The sequence below is a fragment of the Rissa tridactyla genome, chromosome 19 (genome assembly GCF_028500815.1).
Source record: "Rissa tridactyla isolate bRisTri1 chromosome 19, bRisTri1.patW.cur.20221130, whole genome shotgun sequence".
NCBI lineage: Eukaryota > Metazoa > Chordata > Aves > Charadriiformes > Laridae > Rissa > Rissa tridactyla.
The window spans coordinates 2,873,023-2,889,317 of record NC_071484.1 but is presented as its reverse complement, the minus strand read 5'-3'; the positions used below and the strand labels follow the sequence as shown (position 1 = coordinate 2,889,317).

Below are 16,295 nucleotides of genomic sequence, written 5' to 3'. Positions count from 1 at the left end.
GGGCAACCTGGGCAAGTCCATGGCCTCAGACAAAGAACGGACAGATGCTTTCCCCGAGCAACACTCAACCCGCATCCCCGTCGCTGGCAGACACCAAGCCCAAGGCGAGTGGCTGTCGTTCCTCCATTCCGTATGTGATGTTGTCACCCCAAAAGCACGATGCAGAACACCCGCCCCGCAGAGCCAAAGAGGGTGTCACCAGGGTCTGCGACAGTCCAGACCTCAGGCATTTGAAAGCAGATGCATTGGCACATCCTGAAGTTGAGCAGGTCCCACTTCCCTCTTGTAAAGCACCCGTGCCTTGGCCGTAGCTAAGCAACTCCTCCAAGAAGTGGAAAACGTGGACAACGTTCCTTCCCCTGCCCGTTAGTGGACGTGTTAGCTGAGCACGGGCACGCTCCCCCGGTTTTGCTGAAGTTGTGCCATTCCACAAGAAGGAAGAATCACAGAATCTCCCAGGTTGGAAGGGACCTTTAAGATCACCGAGTCCCACCACCAACCCACCACTGCCCAACCCACCACTACCCCATGTCCCTCAGCACCACATCTGCCCGGCTTTTAAATCCCTCCAGGGATGGCGACTCCACCACTTCCCTGGGCAGCCCCTTCCAATGCTTGACAACCCTTTCAGTGTAAAAATTTTTCCTAATATCTAACCTAAACCCCCGTGGGGCAACTTGAGGCCATTTCCTCTTGTCCTTCCTATTCAGAAGAGACTGAACAGACCAGAGGGAGCCCGGGAGAGCCCAGCCTGTACGCTGGGACCCAGGCAACCAGCTGGCAGGAGGAAGGCAAGGTTATTTCTTGGCAAGCAGAAGAAAGACCCAAGCTGGAGTGCCCCCAGGCTACAAGGGGTATTGAACACAACCCTCTCCCTTCCCCAGCAAGAAAGGCAGAGCGAGAGCACCACCAGTCCCGTCTAAAGGCTCACTGCCATCGAGGAAAATGTCCTGCTGCCCCTTCCAGGAGGTCCTAACCCCATCTCCCGAGCCAGCTCTGGTGCCCATCAGCCCTACCAATTCACCGACCTGAAAAAAACGTGGCTGCCCCATCCCTGGAAGCGTTCAAGACCAGGCTGGATGAGGCTTTGAGCAGCCTGGTCTGGTGGGAGGTGTCCCTGCCCAGGGCAAGGGGGTTGAAACTAGATGATGTTTAAGGTCCCTTCCAACCCGAACCATTCTGTGATTCTATGATAAACAGGGGAAGAAACCAGGACAGCTCTGTTCGGCAGCAGCGAGCTAGGAGAGCAGTTCGGCTGAGCCAGACCCGTACTGGGAATACAGCGGATTTTTCTACGGAGGTGGACATCGTTCAACCCAGATTTTAAGTCAGCTTTGTGTTCTGTTATTCATGTTATTGTACATGGTATTCCAGGCAAGGATGTCTGAAGATCACTGGTGGGCTCAAGCTCCTCAAAAGAAATTCTTTAACCAGGAGCTCACTGCCTGTGGGCTATGCCGGGAACAGCCGGAGCAGAGCTACAGCATCCAGCAAACGTCTAGACCACAGGAGGCGGCACCCAGAGGCATCTGTGCACCTGGAAGGTTAACTGACCACTGAGTGAGGTTGTGTTTGGTTTGGCTTTTGTTAAAGGCTTGTACCATTCTCAGGTTATGTTGAAACTGGACCCCAGTCGGGACTCCCACTCCACTCCCAGAAGATACTTAGTGCTAGGAAAATCATAGCGCACTTCAAACAACTTTAATGCTGGCTTCCCAAAAGAGGTAAAGGTGCTTTAGTCTTCAAATGACCGTACCCTCTGACCAAGGTAGGGCACAGAGATGGAGCTGGATTTCTCGGAGAAGCACAGCTAAAGGACAAGAGGCAATGGGCAGAAGATGCAGCAGCAGAATGTCCAACAGGACACAAGGGGAAAAAAGTCTGCCGCGGAGGGTGGCAGCCCGGGGACAGGGCTCAGAGAGGCCGTTTAACCTTCATCCTTGGGGACTGTCACATCCCAGCTGACTGAGAGCCTGAGCAGCCTCATCTAACTCTGAATTTAGCCCTGGTCAGAGCAGGAGGTTGGACCAAAGACCTCCAGAAGCTCCCTCCCACCTAAATCACTCTGAGATTTCATCAGCCCGTACACTACCAAGAAAACAGACTTCACAGTATCTGAAATATTCTGGCAGTTTCTAGTAGTTCAGCAAACACAGCTTAGTGTCGCCACTGGGAGACATTAATATCTTAATATCTTAATGTTGCCACCAGGTTCTACAGCTCTAAATTTAAGACCAATTATAGGTACATGCTATAATTCAGCGAACCACCATTAGTTGCCTGCCGAGGCAAACCACTATATTATCACCTGTGATCTCACCAGCAGTCAACAGCAGCAGCGATTATCTGCACACAGATGTCCCAACCCCCGTGGAATAATCTTAGGCGTCCTCAAGAAGTTGCTTTGCTTTAATTTGACCTCAAAATACTACTCTGAGATACCACCCGAGATACCGCTCGCGTACCCAGGCACTCAGCGTATGGGGAAACAAAGCTCCATCCTGTAGCGGACTTATGGGTACACTAAAATTTTTTTTTCTAAAAAAAAACCCCAAACAATTATACATAAGGGTTCTGATAAGGTAAAAATGAACTTTTGGAAGACAGCAATACGTGAACACCTCCGCAAGTCCAGTCGAAAACAGCCCAGTGCACAGCCCCACGTCCCAGAATCTTGTTCATGCATCCAGTTTCTACCCAGTGAGAGCAACGGGAGAAGAGATTATTTTAAGCAAAGTATTTATGTAAAGTAACAGACATGGCCCAGCAGCGAGCCATATACCGCAGTCATGTAATTAATTATTTATTTTTCCTTAATTTTAGGTATTCCGAAGTTCTGAATCCATGTTTATTTTTTGCCACCGATCAGGTCTCCAGCAACAGCATCCCTGCAGTAGCTGATTAATTAAATCACCGAAAACTGCTGTCAAATGCCACATAAGCACCTCTGGAAAATTATTGTAAAAATATGCAACCGTTTATTAAAAAGGGACTCATGCAAAGGACACAAGATACTAAATGTTGTACCTTCACAGTAACACAGACCTGGGGAAGATCCAGGAAGACTGAAGCTAATAAACCACCATTCCACACCTTATGGATTTGGTGTGATTATTTCCAAAAACAGAAGCGGGAGGATCATGTTACGGCAGGAGACAAAATTATATTCTTTCCAGAGAAGTGTTTCATACCCTGGGATCACGTCTTTATTCCCACCTCTGTTCCAGACACCGATCATTTCAATTCCCCCCATCCCACCGCAACCATCACAAACATTCTTCGAGGCTGCTGGTAACGTCAGGCTCCAGCAAGAGGGTTTTCACGGAGGAAACACGCGTCTCACTAACATCGCAATTAATTTGTCCAGGAAATACTCCCCCAAAGGAGAAGATTTAATGTCATCTAGGCTTTCAGACGCCCCAAGACGTCAGGTACTAGGTAGGCACAAGATGCAAAGTTTAGTGAAAAGCAAGCGAGAAAGTAGGACGCAAAGTAGAAAGTATTTTTCAGTGCGGCAAAACCGGAGTCATCGGTGTACCACAGTCACGGAGATATTTATTAACCAGCCGAGGAGGGCAGAGAAGGGTGAGACGTGATGAGGCGGATGAACATAAATAGGATTTTCCTAGGTGAAGTCGGGAGAACTTAAATATTCCCAGCCAACCGGCAGCAGAGTGGCGAAGTTCAGAGCAGAGAGAGGCAAGAAATGCAAATTGGAGAGCTAGATGACAGCTTTAAATTAACAGCACCGGCTCAGAAACGGTAACCGAGGATGATTTTAGACAGCTCTGGATAGATCTTGGCACAAACACGCGAGGCAGCTGAAAACAAGCAAGGCGTTAGCATGCGGTAGAGACGAGCGCGGGGATTAATGTCCTGGGCGCCATGGTCTCGCTTGGAATATTGCGTGAAGCACCAGGATGGTGAACGTGGAGACTCCAATGGTTCAGGGAAGGTAAAGAAAATGATTGAGGGCCTGGAAAACCTCACAGGAAGAGATGCTGAATAACTGGGATTATTTTTAGGAAGCAGATGAATGGGAGAAAATAAATAAAGGCTATGAAACACTGAATGGCCCAGAGAAAGCAGGTTAGCAGTGTCTGGTGCTACTCGCTGAGTGGTCCGAGCAGAGTAGCAGGGGTTCCTCAAACCGTCGCTTGGCCGTGCAGCTTGAGCACATCAGGCTCCAGGTCCTGGGAGTCAAAGCAAAGGCTTCTCCAGGCTGCTGGGCTGTGACCTGCCCCACTCAGACCTCGGATCCGACGCCGTGTGGCCATGGTTCCCAAACATGTCTTTTTAATTTATTTTAATTCGTTTTAAAGAGTCTGATACCACCATCTGCTCCCTGCCATGATCCCATTGGTTGCTCTCATCTCAGCGTCCTGTGCCCACCTCCAGCACAGAGCCCCCGGTGACCAAGGGCACAGACCTCATCCTGTTGTGCCACCAGGGACACCCCACCTCGGAAGGTCTGTGGGGACAGGAAACGTGCCCAGCTTTTGCAAGGCAATATAATATCGGAGTAGTTCTACAAGCATGTTTTAAATTCCACTTCTTTCTGCTGGTTGCCCACTGTTTTCAGTGTTCCCACTGAACAATAACTTCAGCTGAGCAGCCAAAGAGATGACCTGGACAGGCTGGAGAGCTGGGTGGAGAGGAACATCATGAAGTTCAACAAGAGTGAGTGTAGGGTGCTGCACCTGGGGAGGAACAACCCCCCGCACCAGGACAGGTTGGGGGTGACCTGCTGGAGAGCAGCTCTGTGGAAAGAGACCTGGGAGTCCTGGGGGACAACAAGTTGCCCATGGGCCAGCAACGTGCCCTTGAGGCCAAGAAGGCCAATGGTCTCCTGGATGGCATTACAAAGAGCGTGGCCAGCAGGTTGAGGGACCTCCCCCTCTGCTCTGCCCTGGGGAGGCCACGGCTGGAGCACTGGGGCCAGTGCTGGGCTCCCTGGTTCAAGAAGGACAGGGAACTGCTGGAGAGGGGACAGCAAAGGGCCACCGAGATGCTCAGGGCCTGGAACATCTCTGTGCTGGGGAAAGGCTGAGGGACCTGGGGCTGTTGGGCCTGAAGAAGAGCAGACCAAGAGGGGATCTCATCAAGGCTTATCAATACCTACAGGGCTGGTGTCAGGAGGATGGGGCCAGGCTCTTCTCAGTGGTGCCCGGGGACAGGACAAGGGGTAACGGGCACAAACTTGCCCCTGGGAAGTTCCATCTCAACAAGAGGAGGAACTTCTTTGCTGTGAGGGTGGCAGAGCCCTGGCACAGGCTGCCCAGAGAGGTGGGGGAGTCTCCGTCTCTGGAGACATTCCAACCCCGCCTGGCCACGTTCCTGTGCCACCTGCTCTGGGTGACCCTGCTCTGGCCGGGGGTTGGAGGGGATGATCTCCAGAGGGCCCTTCCCACCCTGGCCAGTCTGGGATTCTGTGAAGGGGAAGTCCAGCAGCTCATCTCATGTGAGAAGCAAATTCTCGCTGCCCTGGAACTCGCGTCCTTTTCAGCTCTTTCTAAGCAATCACTTTGCTTCAGGTGTCTCATGCATCTATGGCATATTTATGTAAACAATACATGCTGTGTTTTTAGAAGTAAACTGTCACATTGGGCAGCATGCACAGAAGAGATCCAGAGAAATGCCAGCACTGTTGCAAATGCCACCGTTCATTTGATTTTGTAGGAGTAGAGACAGGCCTTATGTTCTCAGCTCCAGCTTCTACCCTCCCAGAGAACAGCCCTCCCCAGCATTGTGTTCTCTGCACCTTCTGGGCATTTTTTTTATTTATATCTTTGTTGATCCAAACGCGAATCGGTCTTAATTTAGCTTCTTGACAAGCTCACGGGGAAAAATGAAAGTCTAGCTCACAGCAGAAAAACCTCCAAATGAGCTTTTCAGGTCACTGCCAGGGGGCTGTAGACACCCCAGGGCACCGGGCTTTGGGCCTCTCAAGGGAGTTTGGTGCCCCAAACGACAAGGGCGAAAGTGGGAAGAAAAGCCTGATTCTAAAAAAACCCAGGGAGACCGTTGTTTCCTAGGTGATACAACAAAATCTGGTGGTACGCATGAAATATGCATTTGGTTTCCCAAGGCAAAAAGCTTGAATATTTCCTTTGAAAAATGAAGAGCACCACAATGCTCAGAAAAGATGTATTTTTCCGTAGGCAGAAACGACCTGCTTCTACCTATACCCACCCGCGAGGAAGCCAGCACACGCACCTCCCATCAGCGAGGCTTCAAAGTCTCTTCGCAGACCTTCTATAAAAAGAGCTATAAAAGCTTCGGTCCAAACAGATTCACCCATTATTATTCATCTCAAGCTGTTGAAATGAAGACCCCCACGCCCTCAAGCTAAAGAAAACTTTAGCAGCAGTTATCAATACTTCGAGAGCAGTTCCCCGGCTGGCGAGAGTTGGTATTACTTCCTTGACTTCTCTAGAACGATGTCAATCAGCAGCTAAAAAAGATCCGTCTCAAAGAATTGAACGGTTAGCAAATATCTTGCAGGTCATAAGGTATGTTCTATACATAAACATTTTTAAATAAGTTTTTAAACTCCAGGCTTAACTTGTACTCGACTTGCCCAGGACTTATCTTTTTGATTTCTTTTCTTTGCAGGGAAAGAAGTGTATTAGACCGCAATTATCTGTCAATTTTAAAGAGCAGACACCTAACACTGCTGTTGACAGTCAAGAAAGGCTTCCCACGAGGCGTGATGGCTCGGTACCTTCCCGAAAGCCGCAAAGAAAGTCTGATGTTGCTCCAGAAATAAAACATTCACCTCGAGGCACCAAAGCGCGCTCTCGTTACCAGTGACACCCTTCTGCCTGCCTAAGGAACCAGCAGTAACGGCACATTTTTTGCTCAAGAATCCTCAAATAAGCTGAATCATGAAAAATATACCCCCGATGAACTTGAGCAACCTCATTCTGTGGACTGATGCTTTGTTGAAGAGAATTATTGGAGGGGAGCAAGGCAATGACCTGATCATTAATTACACTTCCATTTCTGTAACTCACTCTTCAGTCCCCTGCTAAAGCTTTCCAGATTTCAGCTGAGAAACAAACAGCAACAGCCAACCTGAAAACCCACAACACAAATCTTAGGTTTAGCCGACGAAATTCGGCAAACCTCCCCGCAGCGAAAAGTCGCTCCCTTTCAAACGCTCTGTCTAACCATGGCTCCAGCCCGCACGTGCTCCCGCCAAGCACCGCTCCTCTGCAAACAACATTTGGTACGACACGGGGAAGTTAGGGAAGGATAAGGCTAACAGGGAAAAAAAAAAAATATTACGATGTTTTTTTTTTTTTTTTAAAAAGAAAAGGGAAGAATGTAGCAACCAGAAGAAATTCCCCCTACCCTGCAGCACTGAGAGCTGATCCTCAGCCTGCCATTACTCCTCGGTTAAGAGGCAGAATGCTACAAGCTTGTGTTTTTGACAAGAGAAACACCTTCGTTTTAAAAAGGATAGGATATAAATTGTTTTATGTGACGAGTAAAAGAAGGCTAATGCTGTTGTCAGGGTAAAGACTGTGTTCTTGTAGTCAAGGCACGGAGTTGCTTACGGGCTCTGCGACAGTTGCTTAGTCTGCGAAGCCGGTGTTCAAACTGAAGGCATAATAGATTACCTAAAGAAGTGCATTGGTTGGGAAGTGAAATGGTGAATCTTCAAACGTCAAATCTCTGTCTCATTAGCTTTCAAAGTTCAGGATTGTGTGTCTTCTCTCCTTTGTTCACTTCAGGCTTGCCTGGACCTTTCTTGTCCATACAAGAAGGAAGAGAAATGGTTCATTCAAAAAGATATTACATCCGAGCGTGGATTTGAAAGGGGTCCTCTGCTCTTGAGGTTAAACGTGGAGCTGTACCGAAACCGCCAGCCTTACGCACACCGTTAAAGATCCTACAAAGCTGCAGTCTTGTCCTCAACAGCAGCGCTGGAATGATTTTACGCATTTGTCAGAGGAGAGGTGCTCCCATTTGCTGCTTTGAGGCCATCATTTTCCTAAAGGAGATGCTGTATTTTCACTAAATTTAGCTATATTTTTTCTGCCTAATGCAGATCCTTAAGAACGAACAGCAGAACAACGACTTCAAAGCCTCGGGCACCGCCAGGCTGTGGACGAGGAGCCGTTCCCCCGCGCCAGCCGCCCCATCGCCCACGGCATTGTGCCCGTTTCAGCTCAGCTCGTCCCACCTCAGCCCCGCTGTCACCGCGCGTACGTCCCATCCTGCCACGCTCACGCCTGGGCTTCCCTTAGAGATGACTTCAAAAGCCAGGCAAAGCTGTCCCTAACTAAGCAGGGAAGTGGGGGATTAAGCCTGAGCTCTCTGATAGAAGAAAGCGACCCACAACTTAACCCCGGAAAAGATCAAAAAAGTGACAAGATAATTTAAAGACTGCAAGTCTGGAACCTCGCTGCGTCCGCAGCATTTTCTGATTTCAGCCGAGCTACTTTTTTTAAGCACTCATGGTAAGCTAAAGCTTTCGTCACCTCTGGAAGCAATGAAAACCTTCCAGGCTGAGGAAGAAATCTGCGTTATGACAGGTAACACCTATTCCATCTCCAGATTGCTCTTATTACTGAAGTGCTGGGACACCAGCGTAACAAACCCTAGCAGAAAATGGATTTTTCCAACACGTAATCACAGTAATGGGATGTACAGAAAGCCTGTTCGTCTGCTCCGGGATTTCTTCATACACCATAAAAAAGAAAGCACTGCTCCGAAAACATGGAGATGTACTGGCGGCCGGTCACAAGTGGTGTTCCTCAGGGCTCAGTGTTGGAACCATTTCTGTTTAACATCTTTATTGATGATCTTGATAAGGACATGGAGTGTATCATCAGCACGTTTGCAGATGACACCAGGTTAAGCGGGAGTGTTGATCTGCATGAGGATGGGGAGGCTCTACAGAGAGACTTGGATGGATTGGATCGATGGGCCAACGCTAACGGCATGAGCTTCAACAAGGCCAAGTGCCGGGTCCTGCACTTGGGCCACAACAACCCCATGCATCGCTACAGCCTTGGGGCAGCGTGGCCAGAGAGCTGCCCGGCAGAAAAGGACCTGGGGGTTCTAATTGACACGCGGCTGAACATGAGCCAGCAGCGTGCCCAGGTGGCCAAGAAAGCCAATGGCATCCTGGCTTGTGTTAGAAATAGTGTGACCAGCAGAAGGAGGGAGGGGATTGTCCCCCTGTACTCAGCACTGGGGAGGCCACACCTTGAGTATTGTGTCCAGTTTTGGGCACCTCAATATGAGAGAGATCTCGAGGTGCTGGAGCGAGGGCAGAGGAGGGCAACGAAGCTGGTGAAGGGCCTGGAGAATAAATCTGATGAGGAGCGATTGAAGGAGCTGGGACTGTTTAGTTTGAGGAAGAGGAGGCTGAGGGGAGACCTCATCACTCTCTACAACTACTTGAAAGGCCATTGTAGAGAGGTTGGTGCTGGTCTCTTCTCACAGGTCATTAGCGATAGAACAAGAGGGAATGGCTTCAAGCTGCAGCAGGGTAGGTTTAGGCTGGACATTAGGAACAAATTCTTCCCAGAAAGAGTGGTCAGACACTGGAATGGGCTGCCCAGGGAGGTGGTGGAGTCACCATCCCTGGATGTGTTTAAGGCTCGTTTAGATGTGGGGTTGGGGGATATGGTGTAGGGGACAACTCAGTAGAGTGGGGTTGATGGTTGGACTCAACGATCCCAAGGGTCTTTTCCAACCTGAATGATTCTATGATTCTATGAAAGGCAGGAGCTCTGTGCTTGCAATCACTGACCAGGGCAAGGTACGGAGCTGCGCTTCAGAAACCTGCTTCCCCCTGTGCCCGCACAGGAGATTGTCCTTTGAAGCTGAATCAGGAGCAAGCGAGAGAAACATAAGGACTTAAAAGCTTAAAAGTTGCCTAACGGTCAGCAAAATTAAACTCCCACATCGGGTGTATGTATACCGGACACCCCGCACACCCTGAGTAATTCCCCTCACCACCATCCCATTCCCATTCAAAACAATTCCTGTAGTCACATCTTTAAGAACAGAATATTGTAGTTTTACCATTATTCCAGTGTAGCTCGAAACAGCACCGATTTAGAGACAGCTCAATAAATGAAGTAGAAGGGGAATCCTTTTGTTTTCAGCCCAGAGTGGAAAAAAAACCAGGGTGAAATTCTCACGGGTCTCCTTGTCCCTAGCAGAGGTTCCGTCCAAACTGCTGAAGAATTGTAAGGACGAGGTTTGGACTCAAGACTCACTCGATCCTCTTTTAATCCTGACAATATCCACCAACATTCACTCAAACTGCTCATCCAGCTAACGAACCACGCTCTTAAAGACAACAACTTAAAAGCAACGGAATACTCCACTGAAATATATTTCTTTGGAAAGCAATAAGAGATTTCTATTTTAATATACACAAATCGTTGTGGTAAAAATAACGTAACGCACTACGACTAGCAAAGAAGTTTTGTTATAAAGGGAGATTTTACGCTGCAGAATGATTTTTGTTGTTACTGTTAAATATAACATTTGCAGAATCATAAGCAATGATCACGCACATGCTGCACTTCTGGCAAGTGGGGGCCAACTGCAATAGCACATTTTTAGAAATAAAAAAAATATACAGCTTCTTAAAAACACTGGAACATCGGCCTGCCATTGGAATTGGTTTTGTCTGTTGGCTTCAGAAACTTTCAAATATCCTCTCCTGACAGACACTTAAACCCAGCATCATTTAGATCGTTACGAACTATCCATAAAAATTATGCAAACACATTTTTCTAATTAGTTTTTTTGAACCTTCCAACCAATTTAACGAAAAAAACACATTCTGCTATGAAAAAAAGCCTGATCCAAACAAGTTACAGAGAACGCAGTGAATCCACCCATGCCTCCGACATGAAGAGGCCGCAGAAGCCCCTCACACGAAGGACCCTTTGGTGCGAGAGGCTCAGAGTTACGTCTCCATCGGAAAATCCCTGACCCTGCTCCTTGAAACAGGAAGGGCTTTGAGCTGCCGCCTGTTAAGGCCTCTCCAGGATTCCCTCCCCGAGATTTCACCCGGACGCGGGGATTCCCCCCACCCAGCCCACGTGGGTGCCGTTACCTTGCGGACATGGCAGGAGAAGAGAACGTTCATGTACTTGTCTTTCCGTTTCAGCTCATTGGCAACGGGGATGAAAGAGCCCGTGGTCTGTGGGTTATCCGGTTTCTGAAAGAGCAAAGACAGGCAGGTAACTCTCCTCGCTTCCTGAAGGAGCAGCTGCGGTAGGCGACGGCAGGCCGGAGGACCGCCGCTGCACCACCTCCTCCCAAGGCTTCCTCCAGTCCCTGCCTCCTCGAAGAGCGGCAGAGCAGCTGGAGTTTTATGCGCGTTCCGGGAAAAAAAAAAAAAAAAAAAAAAAGCCTTACAAAACAAAATGCTTAAAGGAAGGACGGAGTAAAAGGAAGCGATGGAACTTGCCCAGAGAGAATTTCTTTGTTCCTTTTCATTTTAGGCTATTTCTTAACATCCCATTATATTTAGAATTTCAGGTTTATATCGACTTCTTTCTTAGCTTTGGCCATTTGAAGAGCCAGCTGATGGCATTACTCATTATCTTTTAATGCTGTTGTGATGCTCAAGCTTGGCTTAAGCATTCAGAAAAATCACTCCTAGTGCAGTAGAAGTCAAAGACGCTGAAACTACATAAACCCATTTAGAGAGGAAATTTCTCGCTGGGGGAGAAAGGGGAAAGTACTTCTCCCTCTCAAGAAACCAACAGTCGCTTTTTCAAATCGCCACCCTTTTTAGCGTCCTAAGCCCCAGGCGTTGCATCGATCCCTTCACTCATACTCACCAGTGCGATGTAATTCCCCTCCCACGCTCTCTGCAGGCCAATATCAGCTCTGTGACCCTTCAGCACTTCCATGGCGGCAACCTTGGCCCTCAGTTGAGGTAGGACTTCTGGTGGGACGCTGCGGATGAGTTCACCTGCTCTCCACCTGCCGCAAAACGCCCGCATCAGTCCCACGGCCTGTACCACGCACTACGAGCACTACTTCTGCCCGATCCACACAACAAGGACACCCCTGGACTATAAACGTTGCGGGGGAAAAGCCCTTCCATTATATTCCTAAAGCTGGAAACTTCAGTACCTTTTAAAAGTCACGTATCACCTCTGACTCCTGACAAATTTGGCTGGTATGCTCCCCGTCCCGCGCCCAGAAGTCAACTACTGGCGCATCTGTTTGCAATAAAGTTTTTGCAAGCCTATTTTTTGGCTCATTTACAACACCATTCTCTTTTAAGAGCTGAATTTGGCCCTGCAATTGAAACCTAACCAACTGTAACACGAACCAGCGCAGGGTAGCCCATCCATTACTCCACGCCACGCTCCAGCCTTCAGCAGCGACACCAGTTCTCTAGGGTTAGTGCTACGAAAACACTTTTATCCACTAGAATTTTGTAGTGATGATACTAATCGAGCTTATTCTGAAAGCGGGATTCTCCACTCAGGTTGTGGATGGCTTTCAAGAGACAGCTGTGGAAAAAATCAAGGCTGACTTGATCTAGTGCTGGTGGCAATCGCCCTTCAAGCAGATGGCTGGACCGGAGATCTCCAGCGGCCCCATCCAGCCAACGTTTCCCTTGTTCAGTGACTTTCAGAAGTCATCATTTTCCAAATTGGAAGCGTAACTATTCTGCCTACAACTTACCAGGGAAAAAAATCACTAGCTTTTTGACATTAGGAGGTTGTAATAAAGGTATAAAATACCTCTTCTGCACATAGGACATGGGTAATAGGAGAATATTGCTTATTCTATTGCAGAAAAGTACCGAGTTACTATAAGAAGTCTTGAGGAAGTGGAAAAGATTCCTTTTCTCTCTCCCCACATCTAACAGCAGCTGCTCTTTTCTTTTGAAAGCAACCAGAAAAGGGCCAAGGAAGGAAATACAACGTTCACCCTGACTAAATCTTTGAAACAGAATAATTATTTGCCTGGTCAAGGGTACCAAAAGCCACCGACATTTCCATCTACGCTGCCCAGTTCATGTTCTTCAGTCATCTTCCCAACTTTTACGGAACGCGCAGTAGCTGTTCGCTCCTCTAGGTTAGACGGAAAAGGCAGGAGGTTTTCTTTGTACCTGTGGTAAATGGTCTGGAGTGCCTCTTCGAACCGGCGCAGCACTTTGGGCGGGGTGGGCCACTGCACGTGCTTGCCATAATCCTTCATTAGCCTCACGTTGTGAAAGCGTCGGGCGACCTCGTGGATGTAAGCCTTCACTTTGTAGCGGCGGTAATACTTGAGTATCGTCAGGGCGGCTCTTGTCCTCTTATAGCGAAGGCGAGCCAAAGTGCCCCTCCAAACCTAAGAGGCAGTGGAGAAGAACAGTTTTAGCAAGTTTTTTTCCTTCTGTACTCCTTCCACACTGCTGAAATCCATCAATATATTAGTTTTGTTTTAAAGGAAGGGACTTTTCTGCGCCAGCAAATCCAATTAAAACATCACTGAAAACCCACTCTTGTTTACCAGTGTATTGAGAAACAATTTTAAATCTGATTCAAAAAGACTGCTTCGAAAAGAGTTTGGGGTATATCTATTCTGGCCACGCGCTGAAAATATGCAATACAAATGATATCCTCCCGACGCGCCGGACGGGAGGCCAGCTCCACCACGAGTCTCGTTGGTGCCTGGAGAGCACCAGAGGCAGAAAACACACCGTGTTCTGGACTTCTCCTTCCCGCACCGCACTGAAGAGGCTCTCTGCGACTGCTCGCGGCGCTGATGTGACCATACGTGGCTCCCACACCTCAGCCGAAGCCCCCGCGTGCGGCGAGACCCATCAGCGCTCAGCCGGGCCGGGACAGGTCCCGCTGCTCCCATCCCGTAACCAGAGACAGGCGCCTCGGCCCCAGCGCTCCCCAGCTGGCACCCGCCTCCCTGAGGGATCCGTCAGCAGCTCTACTTTCCCTCTACCGTGATCTGCCAAAACGAAGACTGTATTTTTGTTTCCTGGTAGAATTCGACTGGAAGGGTAACGAGGCTCCTGCACACAAAGAGTGCTTCACCGCTCGCTACGGGCCCTGCCGGAGAGGTTATTTCCCTCTTGAGAAACATCCCACAGCACCACTGATGCATATCAAGCCTTCTATTTACAGAAGAATTAACTAATTACCTGAGGCAATTTCCAACATGATATTCGCTTTATGAAGCTGATGTCGAAGGTTCTCTTGACCGCTTTACCGATAATCCTGACATGTGGCTGAAAAACCCTATATGTAGCAAGCAGTATGGCAGACGTGAGGGGCTGCTCTTCTCTGTATGTTCAAAATTCAAAGAGGAAATAGCAATTTTGGGTTCCAAACCCCTCAAAAGCAGCAGACCCTCTTGTCCCAACCTCTGTCAAAGTAACCCCTCCTTGTTCTCCTTTGGAGCCCTTGTGTAGGGCATCTCCCGTTCACGAGGGACACGACCCACATAGCTCTGGCAGAGCTTGGGGAGTTCCCTGAGCACCCATCACTTCAACGGTGCGTTTGATGCTCCATAAAGCACATTTGTGCTCTAACACGCCAGAACCAAGCCAAGACCCTCGGTAACGCTGCCCCAGCATCCAACAGCGCGGCTGAGCCGATCCATCCCTCATTTGTATTTTAGTGTGTCCAGCTGACTGCAAGCGTACAACCCCCAACACTTCATGCCAAGATAGCAACTGGTCCTCAAAACAGCATGAAATCACTCTCTACCCTGCCTGTTCTGTGCATCATTTGCGCAGTGAAGGCCAAACTGCAGCTGCAAAGTCCCATATGGCTGAGAAGCAGAGGGAGCCCCGTTTGCTCCTGTATAGAATCACAGAATGGTTTGGGTGGGAAGGGGCCTTAAAGCCCACCCAGTGCCACCCCCTGCCCTGGGCAGGGACACCTCCCACCAGCCCAGGTTGCTCCAAGCCCCGGCCAACCTGGCCTTGAACCCCTCCAGGGATGGGGCAGCCACAGCTTCTCTGGGCAACCTGGGCCAGGGGCTCACTGCCCTCACAGCCAAGAATTTCTTCCTCAGATCCAATCTAAATCTCCCCTCTTTCAGTGTGAAACCATTACCCCCTGTCCTATCATTACACAACCTGATCCAGAGTCCCTCCCCAGCTTTCCTGTGGGCCGCCTTCAGGGACTGGAAGGGGCTCCAAGGTCTCCCCGGAGCCTTCTCTTCCCCAGGCTGAACCCCCCCAGCTCTCTCAGCCTGTCCCCACAGCAGAGGGGCTCCAGCCCTCCCAGCATCTCCGGGGCCTCCTCTGGCCCCGCTCCAACAGCTCCATGTCCTTCTTGTGCTGAGGGCTCCAGAGCTGGACACAGCACTCCAGGTGGGGTCTCCCCCAAGCGGAGCAGAGGGGCAGAATCCCCCCCTTGCCCTGCTGCCCACGCTTCTTTTGATGCAGCCCAGGTTGCGGGGGGTTTCTGGCCTGCAAGTTCGCGTTGCCGGCTCATGTTGAGCTTCTCGTCCACCAGCACCCCCAAGTCCTTCTCCTCAGGGCTGCCCTCCAGCCATTCTCCGCCCAACCTGGATTTGTGCCTGGGATCGCCATGACCCATGTGCAGGACCTTGCACTTGCCCTGGTTGAACTTCATGAGGTTCACCCAGGCCCACCTCTCAAGCCTGTCAAGGTCCCTCTGGATGGCATCCCTTCCCTCCATTGTGTAACCGTGCCACACCACGTCACAACATCCTACGTTGAATGTTAGAGGAAGAGGGAAATGTTCCTGGACAGCAAAGCGGAGGAAAGTGAAGCCCAGCAAGCAACCAGGGGAACAACTCAACACATGCAAGGTGACCCAAGGCAACGTGCTCCTTCCCAGACACCAGGAGCCGCTCTGCTAAGGTGGGCGTGGGAACAGAGACTATGTCAGTGGTCACAGGGCAGAGCGGGGGAAGTGCGGCAGGACATGGGACAGGGAAGGGAATACTAGCAGGAAGCCCAAAAAAGCAGTCGCTGTCACCACGGCAGACCGTCAGCACTGCTGTACCGACCAAAGAACCGGCGGGAAGAGAAAGCGTGAGCTACAGAGTGAATAGCGGACTGGTACCACAGGTCTCAACACTGCCTGCGTATAAAATCATATGCAACACTTTCCTTCTGTATTCTTCGAAGTCGTTAGGTTGAGGAAAAGCAGGATCCTTTGCTTAACATATGCCGTTCTTAGTAGTCACTTTTAGCACGCATGGTTATAACTGTAGTTTTACACGTCTATAACCTGCGTATCACAAAAAGACACAAGAACGTTGCCGTATAACGGGCCTCAGAGCTCCCGAGAAGCTCGGGGCTTCCTGAAACC

General features: G+C 49.6%; 1 protein-coding gene across 1 annotated transcript in view; it reads right to left on the bottom strand.

The window, feature by feature from the left end:
- Window positions 1-16,295, bottom strand: part of MYO1D (myosin ID) — a 170,958-nt gene that overhangs the window by 70,299 nt on the left and 84,364 nt on the right. Inside the window, exons 17-19 of the mRNA XM_054224145.1 lie at window positions 13,115-13,338; window positions 11,826-11,970; window positions 11,093-11,197 (exon numbers count right to left, since the gene is read on the bottom strand). Coding sequence (XP_054080120.1) covers window positions 11,093-11,197; window positions 11,826-11,970; window positions 13,115-13,338 — 474 coding nt within the window. The remainder of the gene's footprint in view (window positions 1-11,092; window positions 11,198-11,825; window positions 11,971-13,114; window positions 13,339-16,295) is intronic.